General features: G+C 30.6%; 1 protein-coding gene and 1 non-coding gene across 2 annotated transcripts; both read right to left on the bottom strand.

The window, feature by feature from the left end:
- Positions 1-3,158: 3,158 nt before the first annotated feature.
- TRNAP-AGG (transfer RNA proline (anticodon AGG)) lies at positions 3,159-3,230 on the bottom strand. The gene has a single exon. It is a non-coding gene; the product is annotated as a tRNA-Pro (tRNA).
- Positions 3,231-12,482: 9,252 nt separating this feature from the next.
- On the bottom strand, positions 12,483-13,792 carry LOC114274340 (protein MKS1). The gene has a single exon (XM_028216252.2). It carries the CDS (start codon positions 13,638-13,640, stop codon positions 12,888-12,890), a length of 753 nt encoding a protein of 250 aa, XP_028072053.1. The 5' UTR covers positions 13,641-13,792; the 3' UTR covers positions 12,483-12,887.
- Positions 13,793-18,826: the final 5,034 nt, after the last annotated feature.

The raw sequence follows: 18,826 nt of genomic DNA, 5'->3' as shown, positions 1-18,826 counted from the left end.
CACACAATGCATATATACACAAAGGTCATATACACAATCAATCAATACATAACATTAATGTATTCTATCAATCGTCACACTCTATGACATAACCAACTGATTAGTTTTAGTTTGCCTAATCATCATACATTGTCTACAACAATCAAAATTACCCTCCACCGGTAGCCCAAGCAATTATTTCTAAACAGATAATAAAAGCTCCCAACAGATAAAATATCAATGTTTTCAAAAACGAGCGATTTATAAATCCAACTCCATCATTTCGCAACATAATGAGCCAATTTCATTATTTTCAACTCAATTCCATAAGTTCACAATTTTTCCAAATTAATTATACCAATTAATTTATACAACAAATTAGGATTTTCTACCTCCTTTTCCCATATTGACCCAATGGCCTAATATCAACAACCAACAACTATATCACTATTTTGAAACCCAAAATACTCATTTTAGAATCAAAATAATAAAACCCTCTTTGACATTTTGAAACCCTAAGTCCCAAAATTTCCAACTTTAACACTTTATCAAAATTACCAAAAATCTATGTTAAAGACCATAAAAGTGAGTAGGAATCCCTACCTCAAATTCGGAGCCCAAGAGGAGAAGATGTAGAAAACTAAAATGCTCCAAACTCCAAGATTCACGGATCAAAACGAAGCCCTCGACGATCAACACAACTTTTACAAAGGGCAAAGGGAAGGAAAGCACTCTAACTAGATCAAACCCTAGAAAGAAGGGAATTTCTAGAGAGAGAGGCTCTCAAAATATCTTTTTGGAAAGTAGGAGAGAGAGAGGAAGTGTAGAAAGTGATTCAAAAATGCCTAGCTGCCCTCTGTTATACGACATTCCCGCTCGAGCGGAAAACACAACGCTCGAGCGTCAAGAACAAAAACTTGAACACGCTCGAGCGCAATAAGGCCCGCTCGAGCGCCAAGACACAAGAGTAAAGCACATCCGCTCGAGCGCGAAAACCAGTCCGCTCGAGCGTAGATTTTCCCCTCCTAGAACTTATACCCAGGAAGTACTACCCGCTCGAGCACCAACAAACCCGCTCGAGCGCCACCGCTCGAGCGTAAACAAACCCGCTCGAGCGCAAAAATCACATATGTAGAAGTTTTGCAGGAACCCGAAATACTGGAGGTATGCAATCCTCGCTCGAGCGCAAGAAGACCCGCTCGAGCGGAACGCCTAAAAACTGAACAACAAGAAATTGAAACCAAGGCCTAACCAACCTGTAACAACCTTCCTCAAAACATCCTAAAACTCAATCAAGTGGAATTAAAGGACGACAACAAGATAGATACCACTACCAACTTCACGGAACCGAGTCCGGAATACAACAGAACAGTAAAGGGATAACCGGGATCGCTATAATAGCTCGACAAATGATATTGATTGAAAATGTTCTAATGCTAATTGATTGTTTCAAAAATTGAAGGACATCATTCTTAAACTTTTTACCCGTTTGTTATTCACTGGGCTATAGCTCACAGTTTATTATATATATATAGGTGGCCAAGCACCGGACCAAAGCTAGAGGTGCCGACCCAAACTCATGTTTTGTCAAGCCAGCCATTGTGCCTCAAATCGAGGTTCCAAACCTACACGAGTCAAGGCTTTTTGGGGGATAATATCCACCTTTTTGTTAAGTGTAATGAATGTTTAAGACTTTTGATTGTACAGTTTTCGTGATGGGATTATGTCCCTATCTTGTTATTGCATTTTTGTTATAAGTGGTTGTAAATATGGCTATGTGCATGAAAGTTTACTCCATACAGGTCTCCACAGCTCATTGGACGATGTAGATTATTATTGATTGGCTTCCGCCGGCCCCCTTTATATTGTATTATTGTCATTATTGTTAAGCAGGCCTTCGGTAATCACGGATTACTGGCCGATTACGATGCTAAACCCTAGGAGGCAGGTTTGGGTCGCGACACCCACTGAGAAACCTGCACAAGAGTCCAATGGGAAACGGGAGTTCCCTAGCGAACCCTCTAACGAGCAAGTTAGAAAAGAGAGATTAATGGAATGTAGAAATAAGATGATGATAAAGAACTTAACTTTCTTTTTGTCTTAGAAACCTGCTTATATCCTTTGTTCATCATTTCCTTGTCCACCCCGACTTGTCATGCTGGCTGAAAGTCTATGTTCTATCTTGCCTTGTTCATGGTGAGGCTGTTTTGTTCTGACGTGAAGGGGTTATCGTATTAAATGTTGCAGGGAACCTCATTAATGGTTGATGTGTAGTGCAATAACTCTGCAGGATCTTTGTCTGCTTACGTGGCTGGTTCTTCTCTTGACAAGTGTTTAGATGCCGTTGGTTCTTGGTGCAACGTTGGGTTCCAGTAATGTTGGATTTTAGTATTTGAATTGTGCGTTGGGCTCTAAGTGGTGGGCCAAAAGCCCCCTATGGGCCCAGCTATGTCAAGTGTTTCATGTAAATGTTGCATCATCACTCTTTCCTGGTGGAGAAAATCTTGCTAGGTCCCTATTTTCTGTTAATGATTTTTAGAAATGTTTGGCACCTTATTGGAAATGTATATTCACTCGTCTTTGCGAAACTGAAGGCTTCTGGAAATACCAGCATCACGAACTGATGTGTTGTGTTAACCCCATAACTGTTTGTATTCTTGATTATTTGTTTCCATGAGAAGACAAGACATGTTAGTTCTCAATTTTAAAAAATTGCTAGCAGAGAAGCCTTATGTGGATTCCACTTGCTAGTTGCTGCTACTTCCATTTTGCCAAGGCAATAGTTATCTCAGAGATAAAACTCCATTCGACTTGGGATGTTTGTTGAATTTACGTTTAAAAATCCCCCAGAATCCAGGGATGATGGACCTCTGAGTTACAGAAGATTGAAGTTTTCCGAGGCAACAGAAGATTAAATTTTCTATACTTTTAGTTAATTCCTTAAAAAATGATTCTAAAGTGGAGGCCAACTCATCCTTAGAAGTTGGAGCTAGAGAAACATTTTTTAAAGAAAAAGTACTGAGAAATCTCTCCTTCAAGTGAAAATTTGAAAGAAAGTCTTTCCATTAAAGGCAATGAAGTCACAACTCACATTTAGAATAATTATTCACAAATAATCATTAAAAATTCACTACTTTGGTTGATGAGGTCTGTTGCGGGAAAAAAGTGAAAAGAAGAAAGGGGCATTCCGAGAATTGAACTCGGGACCTCTCGCACCCTAAGCGAGAATCATACCACTAGACCAAATGCCCATTTCGGTTTCAATTTGAATTTTTAAAAATATATATCTTTAAACTTAGATATTTTCTTAAGTGTTTTCACAGGCAAGGCAAGGCAAAGCAAAGCAAAGCAAACACATTAATTGGTGCTAATGATCGTATACTCATCCATACATACTTGCCAGATTAGGGATCGACATGATTAATCATGTAGGGTATTCGCATTCAATGTTACGAGTGGTCTTGGTTGACTTTTGTGACCACTTGTTTTGGGTTGGTGTCAAAGTATGTTAGAAGTATTAATGGGTTCAACCTTGACTCTCTCCTACTGCACTATCTCTGCATCTCTTTCTTATGAATTGTGGTGCAGCCATGTAGGGCCCTTGATAAAGGCCATATTACCACTTTACCTATTGGAAAATTCTATGAACTTAGAAAACTTGGTGAATTGTAGATTTATGGTGTATATTTGAAATTATTGAGGAATCACTAATGTTATCACAAATATCTTATTTTATTATCTAGAAAACATATTTTATATAAGATATGGTAAATAACATGTTATTTTACTTGCCTCTTTCATTCTTTTTAGATTTGAAGAGGCATTGAAGCCCTCCAAAGCCCTACAACTCTTCCTCTCATTTTCTTTCATTTCTAACTCTGATATGACATGCCATAAAAGAATGATATTAACTTAATTTAGATGAAAAATAGCATAGAGAGTAATGTTGTGTTCATGAAAAAATCACTCTCTATTTTGTAAAATATATTTTTACTAATCAACATAGAAAGTGATGCAGGAGGATTTTCTAAAACACAACATCATATTATACTCAAATATACTTCATTAATTCTAACATTACTCTAGTAGGAATTGGTCCTTCATCTCGAGAAGCATGGACTATTTTTCCTTCATTAATAATTAAAATGCTTCATTTTCTTGCGGCTTGAATAGTCAATTTAGTAATTAACAGTCCATTTCTTTAATTTGTGCATTTTAATATTTCTTTGTAGAGAGAAGAGGAAAAAGTGTATCACTGTCCATTTTCTAAGATAAATTTAATAAAATTATGTAATTACTTTAATTAAATTAATATAATTTTTTTATAAATAATTTATATATATAATTTTATAATAAATTATATTAAATATCAAAATATGCTTCATAATAAAGCCCCACACATTTAATTCTATCAAACTTTTTAACCCCTATGTTCTCTTTTTAGTCACTTTTTTTAGTTTGTAGTAAAAGTCAAAAGTTTTTACATTTAAATACATTTGAAAAGTTGGTTTTTAGCCACTAGTGAAATTACAATTCTACCTCTCATAGGTCAAAATATGCTACATAAGTGAAGTTGTAAATATTTTAAATTGAATGAGGATAGTATGGTAATTTTATTGTGATTTGATATCATAAATAAATATTAATTAAAAAAGTCAAAAATAACTTTTTACTAACTTCTCAAATCACTTGTCTAAAAAAACTAAAAACTTGATTAAAAGTTAAAAATTTATTTTTTACTATCTTCTCAAAACATTTCAAAATATATCTAAGAGTAGAAAAGTCCAATCATGTGATATGTGATTCGACTTCGAAAGTCCATTCATGGTTATGATGGTCAATTGTTGTGTGTGAGATTTATATAATACTCATTTCTTTATCATTTTAAAAATAAAAAACTTAGATGCATAAACAATTGAATATAGATTTGAAATTGTGCATCCAATCATCCGGTCAGGCGATCGGCTAGAGTTTGTCGACCGCAATTATCATGGTATCGATCGCAATTGTCATCTTGATTAGAATTTGCCAACTGCAACTTTTATGATGTTGATTGCGACTGTCACGGTGTCTTTTGATTGTCTAACTGATCATCTGACGAAATAATTTTTGTATTTAATCCTGTATTTGCTCCTATGAATAGTATTACTGTTTTCAAAATCTCAACATATGCAAAAATAGAAGTGATATGAATGACAAAAATTTTAGGATAGACAGATTTTCTTCAGACTGGACAAGAGGGAAAACGTTGACTGCCATATTTTCATGAGTTCAAGGTGGTTACATAGTACAATCCATAGATATCAAAGGACCAGTTTAGTAGTTTCATTTCAGTAATGTTTCATATGAGCCCAAGAGAAGATGCTTCAAATCCTTCCTTTGTCTTGTTTGGCTGCGGAGCAAACTCAAAGGATTCCAAAGATGAGGAAAAAGTCATTTTCTTGTACTATGGCTGGATAAGATTAGACCACAAATAAAGGACCAAAAAAGAAAGAGTAAATTACAAATACATTTATCAGATTTACTTGAAATACATATTACTCTTTATAGTTTGAAAAATTATAAATGTCTTCTTATTAGAATTTTTTATTTAACAAAATTAATTAAAAGAATAAAATTTATAATTGCTCTCTTATACAATAATAAAATTACGTAAATTATTAATTGAAATATATTTTAACATCATTAAAACCTGTTAATTGACTTGATGATTTATTAATAAATGGGGCGATTTGTTATGAAATTAAAAACTTTAGGGGTGAAATGTAATTTTTAAAACTACAGGAGACAATTCGTATTTTAATTAAATTTCAAAATGTATTTGTAATTTATCTAAAAAAAGAAAAGAAAAAAGTATTGTGTCACGTGAGAAATTATCCAGCTAAATTGGCAGCATAACTCCTAGAGAAATTGATGTCTTTGACAATCTAAAAATTCTTTAGTATTAGTTGTGACAATGCAGCAAATGATTCTTTTTGAAAATTGACTATTTAAATTTTTTATAAAAAGTCGTATAAAATATGTAAATTAAAAAGTTGATTTTTTAAAGTAAATTTTTTTTTTTTTGACTATTTTAATTTATTGTCAAAACAAACCAAATACCTCTCTACCATTGAATTATTTGACGCCTACATCTACACTATCATGACACTGAATAATTGCTCTTGACAATTCTTATTTGATATTTTTGTTCATAGTATGTACACAAAAATCATGATTTAACTCCATGGGTTTGGCTTAATAGAAGAGGCATGGAGGTTAGGGGCTTGCTCTCTGTAAGGGAGTTGGGGTGCCTGTTGTGCTCCTGCTGGGTGTATAGCAGGCACTCTTGTGCGGTTCTATAGATTTATTTTGGGGTTCATTTTGATAATCTGAATCGTTCACATTTTAAAATATATTGAGTAGAACATACCTGTAAAAAATTAAGTTAATTGGATATCGTTAACCCTTTTATCTACTCACATTTATATTCATTTTAATAATTTAAATCACAAATGTGAGTGGATGAAAGGATTAAAGGATTAACGATATTCGATTAACTTAATTTATTTTTTAAATCACAAATGTCATTTATTTTTTAAGATACAAATATGAGTGGATGAAAGGATTAACGATATTCGATTAACTTAATTTTTTATAGGTATGTTCTACTCGATATATTTTAAAATGTGAATGGTTCAAATTATCAAAATGGACCCCGAAATAAGCCCATAGGGCCGCACATCAGTGCCTGCTGTGTTGAGTGCGCAAGGCACCCCAAATCTCTGGATAAGGTCTCAGATTTGATTCCCTTCGCCCCCAAAACTATTGGAGCTATAGATCACAGGAAATAAACCTGTTTTAGAATGCTTGTTCAGACTGTAAAGATTTAGTTTACTGCTCGCAAAGTGACTGAAAATACCCAATATATTAAAAACAATATCTCATATCATTTGTAATTTGTTTTTGAAGGGGTGTGTGGTTTGGGCATTAGCCCAATTCACACTTCGTTTGGAAAGATAAAAATTTTACTCAAAAAATTAAAAAAAATTAAGGGATTGTTAAAAATAATTTAAATAAATGTACTTTTTAACTTTTAATGAAAAGATGTGTTAAAAAATAAAGAAATGATATGACTAAAAAAGATAAAAAGATAAAAAAAAAATGTACTAATATCAAAGAGCCAAATAACTCTTCACTCATATAAAAAGTCAAGTATTTTTTTGATTCACTTTGCAAAGTCAAAAATTCTTTTTCATTCACACTATTTTTTATTTTTTTTGCATTTTTTAATTAAAAAAAGGCTTTATCAAATATATTGACTTTTTTTTTTTTTTTTTTGGCCAGACAATAGGACATTAGTGAGTTAGTAAGTTAAATTACAAACAAAAGGGCTGCAGTCATTCCATCGACTCAAATCTTGAATCTCTAACATTCACTGTCCCAAAAGATAGTTAAATAAACCGCTGGGCCAATTGCTCTATCTCAAATATATTGATTTGTTCATCTCATATTTTAGTCAAAAAAATTACTAAAAATATTATTTTCCAAACGGACCTCAGATAGGTAATGCTAACAGAAAATTGACACACACTCACAATTTTTTTATTTTCTATTTTCCAAAAATAAGAAATTATGAAGAAAATCAAATTCCTAATGCATCTTGACTATAGTTTTAAGGAATCTCTTTAAAATATTAAAAACTCCATTTTTAAAATTTTCTTGTCTATGCTCGTATCATTAATGAAAAACTAGAAAGACAAGCAACATATTCAAACATTTGGCCTCATCCCTTTACTTCTAACCTCGTGTCAAAATTTTCTTCACTGAACTATGATGGCCTTTAAGAAAATAACAAAAAATGTGAGAAACATTCAACAGCTTATGGATCTTCTTCGTGAGATTCAAAGGTTATTTCAAAAAGCACACGTTTGTTTGTAACCTGAACCAGTCAAGCCACTGATGATTATGCCATCAGAGTATATATAATCTTTTTCAAATGAAACTAGGCAAACATATCTATCACTGCCATTTTATGGAATATATATATGGTGTCTATTTACTTCTTTTTTTTTTTTTGGTTTAATTTTATTTAGAGATCTATTTTTTATTTTTATTTTTTTTTTAAAAAATGTGTGTATAATATAAAGTATACCACTCAGAACTTGAGGTTTTGTCACTCTTTTTTGTTGTTCTAGAATGATCATAAAAAGTGTCAACTGCCTAAAACTCTAGTTACTAATTGCTAAATTGTTTTCAAATTTATGTCTTTCTCATTCATCAAATCCTCAAAAATTTAGATCCACAATTGCCAATGCATTGTGCAAGAACCAACCGTTGGTATATAGAAAATGATATGCAAACTTACTTTTTAGATTTAGTAATGTATAAAAGAAATTATTGACTCATGATTAGAGAAGATATAAGATTGAGAATTACTTTAGATATTATAATTGATTGCTACATTCTTAAATTTGAAAAGTAAATATAATTTTTAAATCTAGTATATATATATATATATGAGTAAAACTTCTCTATATAGTGAATTTTACACATACAATATTCTAAGCCCGCAAACCCTACACGGGTCTCGCACACTCTCCTAATTAGAGTTATTTATTTTTTAGGCTTTTTGGTGTACATAATTCATAAAAAATCAAATCAATTAATAATCCTAATCATACAATTTTATTATTATAGATCAAATAAACAAAATAAAACTTGTGATCGATCCATGATGCCAAACTTGATTAGAAAGAAATCTAATCCTATACTATAAATTAGGATTGCGTATAGGGTTATTTGAATCGCTCAACCCACTCAATCCGAACCGATCCGCATATAAGTAGGTAGTTTCGCAGACACAATGCCGGCGGATCCAGTTTAGAATATGACATTATTGCAGATTACGGGCGGGTTGCGGGTTTTACCCTCTCCCACAAGAACCTGCCTACACTTGGACCCTTAGGTTGATTTCATTCATGAGATGGAGTTTGCAAATTTGTAAATGTTTTTATTTTATTTAATGAGTTTGAATTGGAAGAAATTTGACAACAATTTATTGTTATTTTATTATTATATTTTGAATAAATGTAAAAGTTAATGAAGAATTACTTTTAGGTAAGTTTATAATTTTGAATGATTTCACTTCAATTGAATTGTTGGGTAATGAATGATTTTGATGATTCAGCTTAAGATTTTGAAAAATGTGTTTGTGTTAGTTTATGATTTTATTTAAAAGTTTAGGATTTTGAATGATTTGCTTTTAGTAGAAATTGATTTTGTTATGTTTTTAATTTTATATGTTTTAATTAATTAATTATTAATATTGAGCATTTTAGATAATGAGGAGAAAATGACCTAAAATAAATAGTTACAAAACGGAAAAAAAAAGGAGCAAAAATAATTTTTTTTTTTAAAAAAAATCTAATCTGCAAATCGCCCACACATTCTTGAATCCTATCTGCACAAACCGCAGCCCGTATTACGGGCAGTTGCAAGTTTAATTTTTTTCAAACCGCACATATGCGGAGCAGATCCAAATTACAAATCAAACCGTCAGCGCGGACACGCCTACTATAAATTATATTTTGGTGAGTTTACTCCATATTTAAAAAAAGAAAAAAGAAAAAAAAAAAAAAAACGCAACGAGGCAAAACTGGCTCCTCCGGCCTGTAATGGATTTGACTTTTTCCAAATACCGGCCAAGTAATTCCATTTTGTGTGAATAAGAAATGCCCCTTTCCTCATTGTTAAAAAATAAAAAATAAAAAACGGAATAAATTACAAAAGTTGAGAATAAAAATAAGTATGAACATTTAATCATTTCAATGTATATTTTAAGATTGCGTAACTCTAGTTAATTATTTGTTAAAATAAAATCAATCATTTTATTAAATTATAACTTACACGGCTCCGTGTATTAGGTTGACAGAAAGTTATCCTAAATATTATCTATTATTATTATTATTAATATTATTATTATTATTATTAATTTTGGGAATAATCCAACAAGTTCAAGCCATGCCTATGCTCAAAACCTTTGGTTACAATAATTACAATATTGCAATCTCACATAATATAATATAATCTCCAATTTTAAACTTTCTTGCTCTGATTTTTTCCACAAACGTGTTTTTTAATATAACCACTCCCCTGTCACTATACAAGTATTTATCAGTATCATATTCACCTTTATTTGACGTCGCCGTCCCCAAAAGATGTGTCTAATTATTCAAACACGCTATTTAAAATATTTCATTATTAGTATTACCCCCTAATGAGGGCCATTAATTGTGTACTTTGAAAAACTAATAAAAGTCCATCACATTGGTGTGAATTGTGTCAATCGGGTTTGATTTTGGTTCTCAAAAGTAACTCAATTATTTATTTATATTTTATTTTTAAAAATTATGCCTTTGATTTTATAGAGTTTTTCTCGATACATTACTCTTAAAAAAACTCAATTTGATTTTGAAAACATTTTTGTAAAGCATTCATCAAATAGTCAAATAATTTAATCTCTACAACAACCGTCACCAAATAGTTGGTTTACATTTTCATAAAAATATAAGTTGCATTACTAAATGATAAGGATAATACATAATTGAACAAATTTGGACTCCAATATGATAGATTTCCTATTGATAATACATTTTCTATTTCAATAAAAGACACATTCATTTTAGGGTTTGGAAAAAATAGATTGAATTCACTAGCACCTAGGTTAGTCAAGTTGGCATAATTTCATTGGGTAAGATGGACTATCGCAACATGATCATTTGGCTCATTAGTCGGCACCCAACGTTAGTCAGAAGTCAACAAATGTTGCATGATGCTAGGCCTCGTTTGGGAAGCGATCCGTTTAGTTAAAAAGTTAAAAAATCACTAAAAAAATTAAAAAAATCAACTCATATTAAAAAGTCAAAGATTTTTTTTCTCTCTACTTTTTGCATATCTTTTCGTAAAAAGTCAAAAAGTCATCTCAAACATACTAGTTTTTTTTTAGTTCATATTTTAGCCAAATAACTAAAAAGTTACTAAATTAGCCTATTCCCAAACGATGCTTTAATCTTCCAATAAATTTTAAAAATAACAATGCATGACACATTTATATCTGAGAAAAAATAGATAACTAAATTCGGTACCAAAAACATTTTCATAATTTAGGTAGCTCAAACTTGTGTACCAATGTTTGTGTTGTTGTTGGACTTTGTATGAAGCACTTGCAAAACCAAAACTTGTTTACAGTAGACAGTGGCATATTACTGGTCTTTCACATCATTATCATTATTACTATAAGAAGAAACAAAATTAGTCTTCATCACACAATATGGATCTACTCAATTTGGAATTTGTAACTTCTGTGAAATTAGAGAATTCTCATTCTTTCAAAATTAAAAGGTCTAAATTGTGCTAACTTAAAAAATAACTACCCACAATCTCTATTCAAGAGAAAATTATCGATTTTTCCTCTCTAATCTAGACTTAGTTATTGAATTGACAACTAAGATTTCATCAATTTTACTGCTGAGACCAAGCACTCCAATCCTTCCTCTAAAACTTTCTCTATTTGAGAAGATGATGATTCATTCTCCAAATATAGAGGGATGATGAAAAATAGAGAATGTCCTCCAAAACACTATTTATTTTATACTTTTGATTATATTACAAATAACTTTTAATATATAAATTGAATTTTTATAAAATTGGTATCATTAAAAAGAATGAAATCATAACTTTAAAAGGAGTATAATATTAAACATTTTTAACAAATATTTGAAAATTAAATATTTATTTATGAACAAAAATTATTCACTTTTTGATGAAAATATTTTGGAGAGATCTCCTTAAAAGAGAAAATGATGATTTGTGATTAGAATTTGAGTGAATAATAAAATGTCGTATATTCACTTTTTAAATAAAAAAATATATATCCATCTTCTAATGAAAGTTTTGGGTTGAGGATACTCCAAAGGTGGAACCCTAATTTCAGTGAATCAAAACTCTATAATGTATTGTTGAATTGCATTAAATTTAAAGTTGAGAAAGGCATCACAGAGGACATCATTGAAAGCCACTCCTACCTACTTAAAATAAATGTTGCACACGTACTAGCTTTACATTGCTGTCCTAACATTTCAAACAAAATAGCATGACATTCAAACACCATTTTTAAACATTCCAACAAGTTGGAAAGAAACATTTGTGCTAATAGGCATGTAAAACAAAAGAGTAATGCTCTACGCAAACAATTTTTTATCAATTTTTTTTATTATTAGACACAAAGTTATGAGTTTCATGTGTATTATTAATGTAAATTCGGCTACATTTATATCAAGTGATAAGAAAATTAGTTAAGAAATCTGTTTATATATGTAGCCTTTTCCAATAAAAACAAAAAAAATACATACAAAATAAAATAATAAAGTTGTAAGTTAAAACAAAAAATCCAATAAAAAAGACGTCACTATATTACATCATTTTGATGAATAATTCTATTTTAAAATTGGGGAGGGGGAAAATTTTCTAAATGAGAAAGGGACCAATAAAAATTGGAAATTGAAATTAGTACTATGTTGCAAATTACATGCCACAAGTATATGACAAAAAATGGTATACAAGAAAGCTAGGGATGAGTATTACAAAGATGAGGAAGAAATTGAGCCAAACTACCTCTTCATTTGGCCCACCAATTTAATAAAAATAGAAAGAAAAACCTAACAAGAAAGAAGTCTCTAGCTTGTCCACCACAACCCCAAATAAACCAGAGAAAAAAAAAAAAAAAAAAAAAGAAAAGGAAATTTCTCATTTTGTCCCTCAATCATACCATCATGATCAACATTGTAAATACACAAAAATAAAACCAGGCCAGTTTCTAAAACAAAAAAAGAAAAAGGGGGGGGGGGGGGGGGGTGTTAAAATTAAAATTAAAACTGAAAGTCAAAGAAATTGTTGAAAATGTCTAGAGATGGAGTAGTTGGGGAAGTTATATGAGGTGAGAGAAAGAATGAAGGACTAGGCATCATGAAACTAGAACTACCCTCTAAGTAATTCTTGTTATTACCTTGTAATACAGGGCTAAAATCATATAAGAAACTCATAGGATTCGGATCAGACGGTGGAGAGAAGAAGTTCGCCGGAATCGGTGGAAGAGCCGCCGGACCAGGCGATAATATCCCCGGAAAAAACCCAGTTCTCTCTACCTCTGTGCTTATCTCTACCCCTTCAATCATACCCATATCACTACTCTCTTCTTGTTGCTGTTGATGTTGTTGTTTCTTCTTCTCCGGCGACTTTGTCTTCTCTGTGGAAGCGAAGCGAGCCGCCGGAGATATTGCTCCGTTAGCGTGATCGGAAAAGTAAGAAGAAGAAGAAGTAATTGAAGAGGAAGAACATGTGGTTGTGGAAGATGAGCCGGTGAGGCGTTGAACCAGTGTCATGAACTCACTTGGGTCTGTGTGGATCACTTTTGGGGAGACTGTGTATATAATGCGGGGGTGCGTTTGGTGGTGGTGGTGGTGGTGGTGGTGGGGTTGCGGTGGCTGAGACGGCTGTTGCTGCGGCGCCACCGGTGGTTTTCTGATCTTGTGAGAGTCTTTTCGGACTTTTAGAGGGGTGGGTCGGGGGCCTTGCAGCTCTCTTCTCGGCGACTTGCCGGAGTTGAAGTCCGGCTGGTCCATGATGAATAAGTCAATGATGAGAGAGAGAGAGAGAGAGAGAGAGAGAGAGGAATGGTCCTGGTAATGGTGGAAACCCAGAAAATATATGAGATGAAATGAAGTATTTAAACACGGGAAGTCAATGGAACATATATAGGATTTTATAATAAAAAAAAAATGGGGAATATAAGTAATTATTATATTTAAAGGGGGTGTTATGTATATTATTGGCCAGTTGCAAATATTTTTTTAAGGCTGGGCCGGTTTCGTACTTTTATGGAGGTTTGAATTTGTCTAAAATTTGAGTGAGAGGAAGAGGTCATGTCCACGTCAGATTTGTGGATTTCTGAGGTAATATATTTATGGACAGAATTTTTAGGGCCGTTTGTTTTCAGAAATAAAATGAAGAGGATTGATAGTGAGAGAATTGATAGTGAAGAGATTAAGTAAAATTATATTTATTTTGATGATAATTGTTAGTGTGGGAATTGTTAAATTATTTTTATAAAAATAATAAAACAAATACAAAAATATTAAATATTAATGTTTTAAAAAAATGCCTAATATGTAAAAAAATTTAAAAAAATAAAAAATAAATAAATAAAAATAAAAATTTTCTAGTCCGCCGGACTATTTTTCTAATATCAAGTCCTACAAACCTATCCTAATCCCCTCCCCAAGGGGATTCGTAGTCCGGAGGGGATTACGATTCCCCTCTCTATCTCTCAAAACAAACATGATATTAGTGGGTTCTACCTCACTATAAATCTCAATCTCCTCCCTATAACCCAAAATAAACGGGGCATGAGGATGGTTCTTATTTATTCCACTCTTCAATGACCTGAGGTTTGAGTTTTATTATGGCAAAAATGAATTTTATCTTAAAATTTTAAAAATTAATATGTATAATTGATTTTCTTATTTGACTACAATCATTAAAAAATTAATGGAAATCAATAATATTACTTTAGTAATGTATAACTATAAAAATGTTAAGTGATAAATAGTCATTCTCTAAAATTATTCTCTTACTATGTAGTATGTGATGTAAATTTGAAATTGATAGACTGTAAGTCACACTTAAAATAAATATATAGTCTACAAATGTAAATTTTTAAATTCTTTTCTACTGGGAGTGTAGTATTTGACACAGAGATCCCAAGACTTCAAAATTGGCAATTAGGGTACAGTTTAATGTCACTGAACATAGGAGAATTGGTGCCTTGCCCAACTTTTCTGTTCTTCGCCTTCTGTTTTATTGATGTATTTCCTTCATGTTCAGGTACTTTTTTTTGTACTTCATTTTTGCATTAACAAAAGTTATATGTTTTGTTGATTAGAAAAAGAAAAAAGAAAAAAAGAAAAAAAAGGAGAAGAATTGGTAATTATGAGCCAAAATCTCCAGTCTATTATTTGCCTTTGGATGTTTTGAGAACTTTGATTTGTGACGAAGAAAAATGCTTAGTCAACCAAAATAGAGAGAGTCTGACTTTGTTCGAATGACGTATTTAGATGACTGGTGTCACATTTGTCAATTGTGATTGTCACTCTTATCATTTGGTGTGTCAACCGATATTCGTTCGGATAATCGGCCGGACGAATGCCCAAATGATTGGTTGAACGATCAACATGCACAAATTTAAGTAATTTCAATAAGCCAAAATTTGGTAGATGAAACATTGTTATATAAGGAAGACAAAGTAATCCAAACATAGTATTTGGAGGACTATATAGAAAAAGCACTTGTTTGATTTGTGCTTCGCCTATTGAAAACTGTTGGGAAAAGTCCTATAAAATAAAAAGAGGAAGAAAAAGGAAAAAGCAAGAGATTGCTTTGGTCTGTGTTTTGCCTATTGAAGCCTCTTGTTGGAAAGTCATTTTAGATGAATCAAATGCTTGGTCAAAAAAAAGAAAGAAAGAAGAAAAAGGAAGCTATATGGAATATGGAAAAAAACAATGAGAATATAGTTTGCTAGTAGTTCATTCTAAACAATCAAGAACTTGATCATGCACAATTTTTCTGAGGAAAATTTATGGTTACTAATTGTTGGTTTATTTTGCCTATGAAAGAAAATATCATAAATACGAGCGTATCAGTAAGAATTAAAAAATCATTACAGATTAAATTCAAGTCAATTATCAAGCGATTATGTTGACGGTTCTTTTGTCTCAATAAAGAGTATTTCAAAATTGCCAAGTGTAGAGAAAAGAAAAATTAAAAGAAGAGAGGGAGATGGAGAAAGATGATTGAGAGAATAATCGAAATAACCATTAATTTATCTCTACTCCTATGCTTCGAAAAGGAAGTGTAAAAAATAAATGCTTCGAAAAGGAAGTGCGTAAAATAAAATGTAAAAAATTAAGAGCAGGAAATATAAATGACAAGAAAAATATAAATCAATTGTCTTTAATTTAAATTCTAGATATTTTACAATGTAACCATCAATGACTATTTATAAGCAAATATTTGTAGGAAAAAACTATCTAAAACTACCCACTCTTCTACCTCCTCTATTTTATACTCCATGATCTTCCATAACTTTTTTCAATCTCTACTTCATGCTCCATGTTTTATTCTCTATTATCTTTTCACATTTCATAACTTCTCATAACCTCCAAATGAGTAGATGGATGTCACATGTTCTATAATTATATAAATAATAAATAATAAAATTACAAATTTATTGTGCCAAAACTAGTAAAACACCTAGATAATTATCATGAATTTTTCATTAATATTGTGCATTTAAGTTTGTTATTGTGAGGCCAAATTGTGACCGTTAATTTTAAATTTTAGGTAATTGTTTGGATTTTTTTCCCCCGGAGTAACTCCAATGCTACTTTTTATTTTTTTCACTAACTAAATGATGAAAAATACATACTCCTTGTTTTACCTAACTAACTTTTTATCTATGAGTTGTTTTGAGAAGTTGGTAAAAAGTTGATTTTTGACTTTTTACCAAGTTTTTTTGGCATTTTTAGAAATGATTTGGGAAGTTAGTAAAAAGTTAGCTTTTTACTTTTTAGTTTAATATTTATTTATGGTGTCAAATCAAATTAAAATGACCAAAATACCCTTACCCAACATAAGAGATTTATTTTTTTATTTTTTTTTCATAGGCCCTAATTTGTAATTTTACGACTGCGTTTTTGGCACTTACCAAATGGGCTTTCTGGCGTTTTTGGCAGCCACGTTTTTAGACATTTTGTCCAAAAACGTGGCTTTTTACCATGTCCCCAAAATGACACTATGTACTCTAACACTACTATTTATTTATTATATTTATCCACACAAATTAGTTTAAGCCTCCGTTTGGAAAGTGGGTTGGCTTTTTGACTTTATGACTTTATTGGCTATTTTAGCTTGGGCTAAAAAGCTTGGTTTGGGGAGGGCTTTTTGGCTTTTTAACTTTTATGACTTTTTTTGTGAGAGAAGAGTGTAATGATTATGGGTTGGATGTGATATTTTGTTTTTTGTGGCTAAAATAGCCTATTTTGTCTTTTGTGACTAAAATAGCAAAAAAAAACCATTTTAGTTCTTCCCAAAGGGAACTGTTGCAACTAACTTTGAAATCTTATTAAAATGACTATTATAGTAATTAGCCCGTTAAAAAGAGTGAAAAATGATGAAATTAAGGTCTTGTTTGGCAAGTTAACATTTTAGTCAAAAAGTAAAAAAATTACGAAAAAAGCCAAAAAACTTATAATCTATACTAAAAAGTCAAAAATTTATTTTGATATCTATTTTTTACACATCTTTTCGTAAAAAATTAAAAAATTATTCTAAATATATTAATTTTTTTCTCATATTTTAATCAAAAATCTAAAAAATTATTAAAATAATATATTTCCAAACGAGAGGTAAGTATAATAACTAACGAGCTTCTTTTAAATAGCCCATTGAAGATACTCCCGCGTATCTTGTTTAATCTCCATATCAATCATTAGAATGTATGGAACTTTCCTTTTTAAGATGGTTTGTCTCTAATTTACAGTGTAGACACGGTGGGTGAATTTTAGGCCCGTGTACCTACCATGTTTTCTCATGTTAATGATTTGATTGGTTCATTTTGTAAGTTAACTGTATATAAATTATTTGTGAAAAAAATTAAATAATAAATTAAGATTTTAGAGATAAAAAATTTAGTAATAAAATCACTTCTTAAAAATGAAATATCTTAGAAACTAGATTAGATATTTAATGCTGAATTATTATTTTTTTTGTAACAAAATTTTTATCTACAAAAGTAAACATATTTAGCACAAAATTATTTTTTTCTACTAAAAATGCAATTATTAGTAACATTTTAAAAAATTGTCACTAAAAGTTATTTATTTATTTATTTATTTTTAATTTAAGGATGAACTTTTAGTAATGACTCCCTAACGATTGAAATTGGTCTCCTAGTAATTTTTTTACAAATAAACGATTTTATCATAAAATAACAATTTGTTTTAAAAATTATACTTGTCATTTATTAGAATCACTTATTTATGATCATTAGACCATTCTAATTTTAATAATAGTTACTTACCTAAAAGTTTTGTTTACAAATATTACAGTAGCTCAGGTCCTATTTAATAAAATTAAGAATATTATTAGGTTTTCTCAATTTTTAAAACTATGAACATTATGAATTTTGTATGGTAATATTCTAGATAATTGTTTTACTAACTGATGGAAAAAAAATAGAGTATTGGATTAAACGTTTTTGCCCATCTATTTATTGGTTTGATTCAACTATCTAATAAGATCGAGAACATTATCAGTTTTTTCCAATTTTAAAACTAAGAACATTTTCAAATTTTCCATTTTTAATTACTATTTTTTTTATTTTATTTTTTAATTTTGCACATCAATGTTCCATCATCATATTCCTTTACAGACACAAAATTTTCAGTTTTGCACAAAACAATAATTTAGTTTTTTCAATTTTTTCAAAAAAAAAAGTTCTTTTTTTTTGCACATAAATTTTTTTTTTAATTTGAAAGTTGTCGTTTTAAAGTTTAAAAATCAAAATAAATATCAAATCATCATATGTCTTTATAGATAATCATAAATGATGAATAATTATTATTTGAAAGGTAATTTCGACTATTAAAAATTTAATGGGATTTAAAATTTTAAATTTTTTAATTAAAACTTAATAAAATATAAATTCATAAATTAAAATTTATGTATAAATGTCCCTTTTAATAGTTAATGA

The sequence above is a fragment of the Camellia sinensis genome, chromosome 3, assembly GCF_055761805.1.
Source record: "Camellia sinensis isolate YWXY chromosome 3, ASM5576180v1, whole genome shotgun sequence".
Lineage (NCBI taxonomy): Eukaryota > Viridiplantae > Streptophyta > Magnoliopsida > Ericales > Theaceae > Camellia > Camellia sinensis.
The sequence above is the reverse complement of the archived record's forward strand: the minus strand, read 5'-3'. Positions and strand labels throughout refer to the sequence as shown.

What these genes read in the sequence shown, in the direction of transcription:
- LOC114274340 (XM_028216252.2), bottom strand. Translation starts at nt 13,640, where the DNA reads ATGGACCAGCCGGACTTCAACTCCGGCAAGTCGCCGAGAAGAGAGCTG.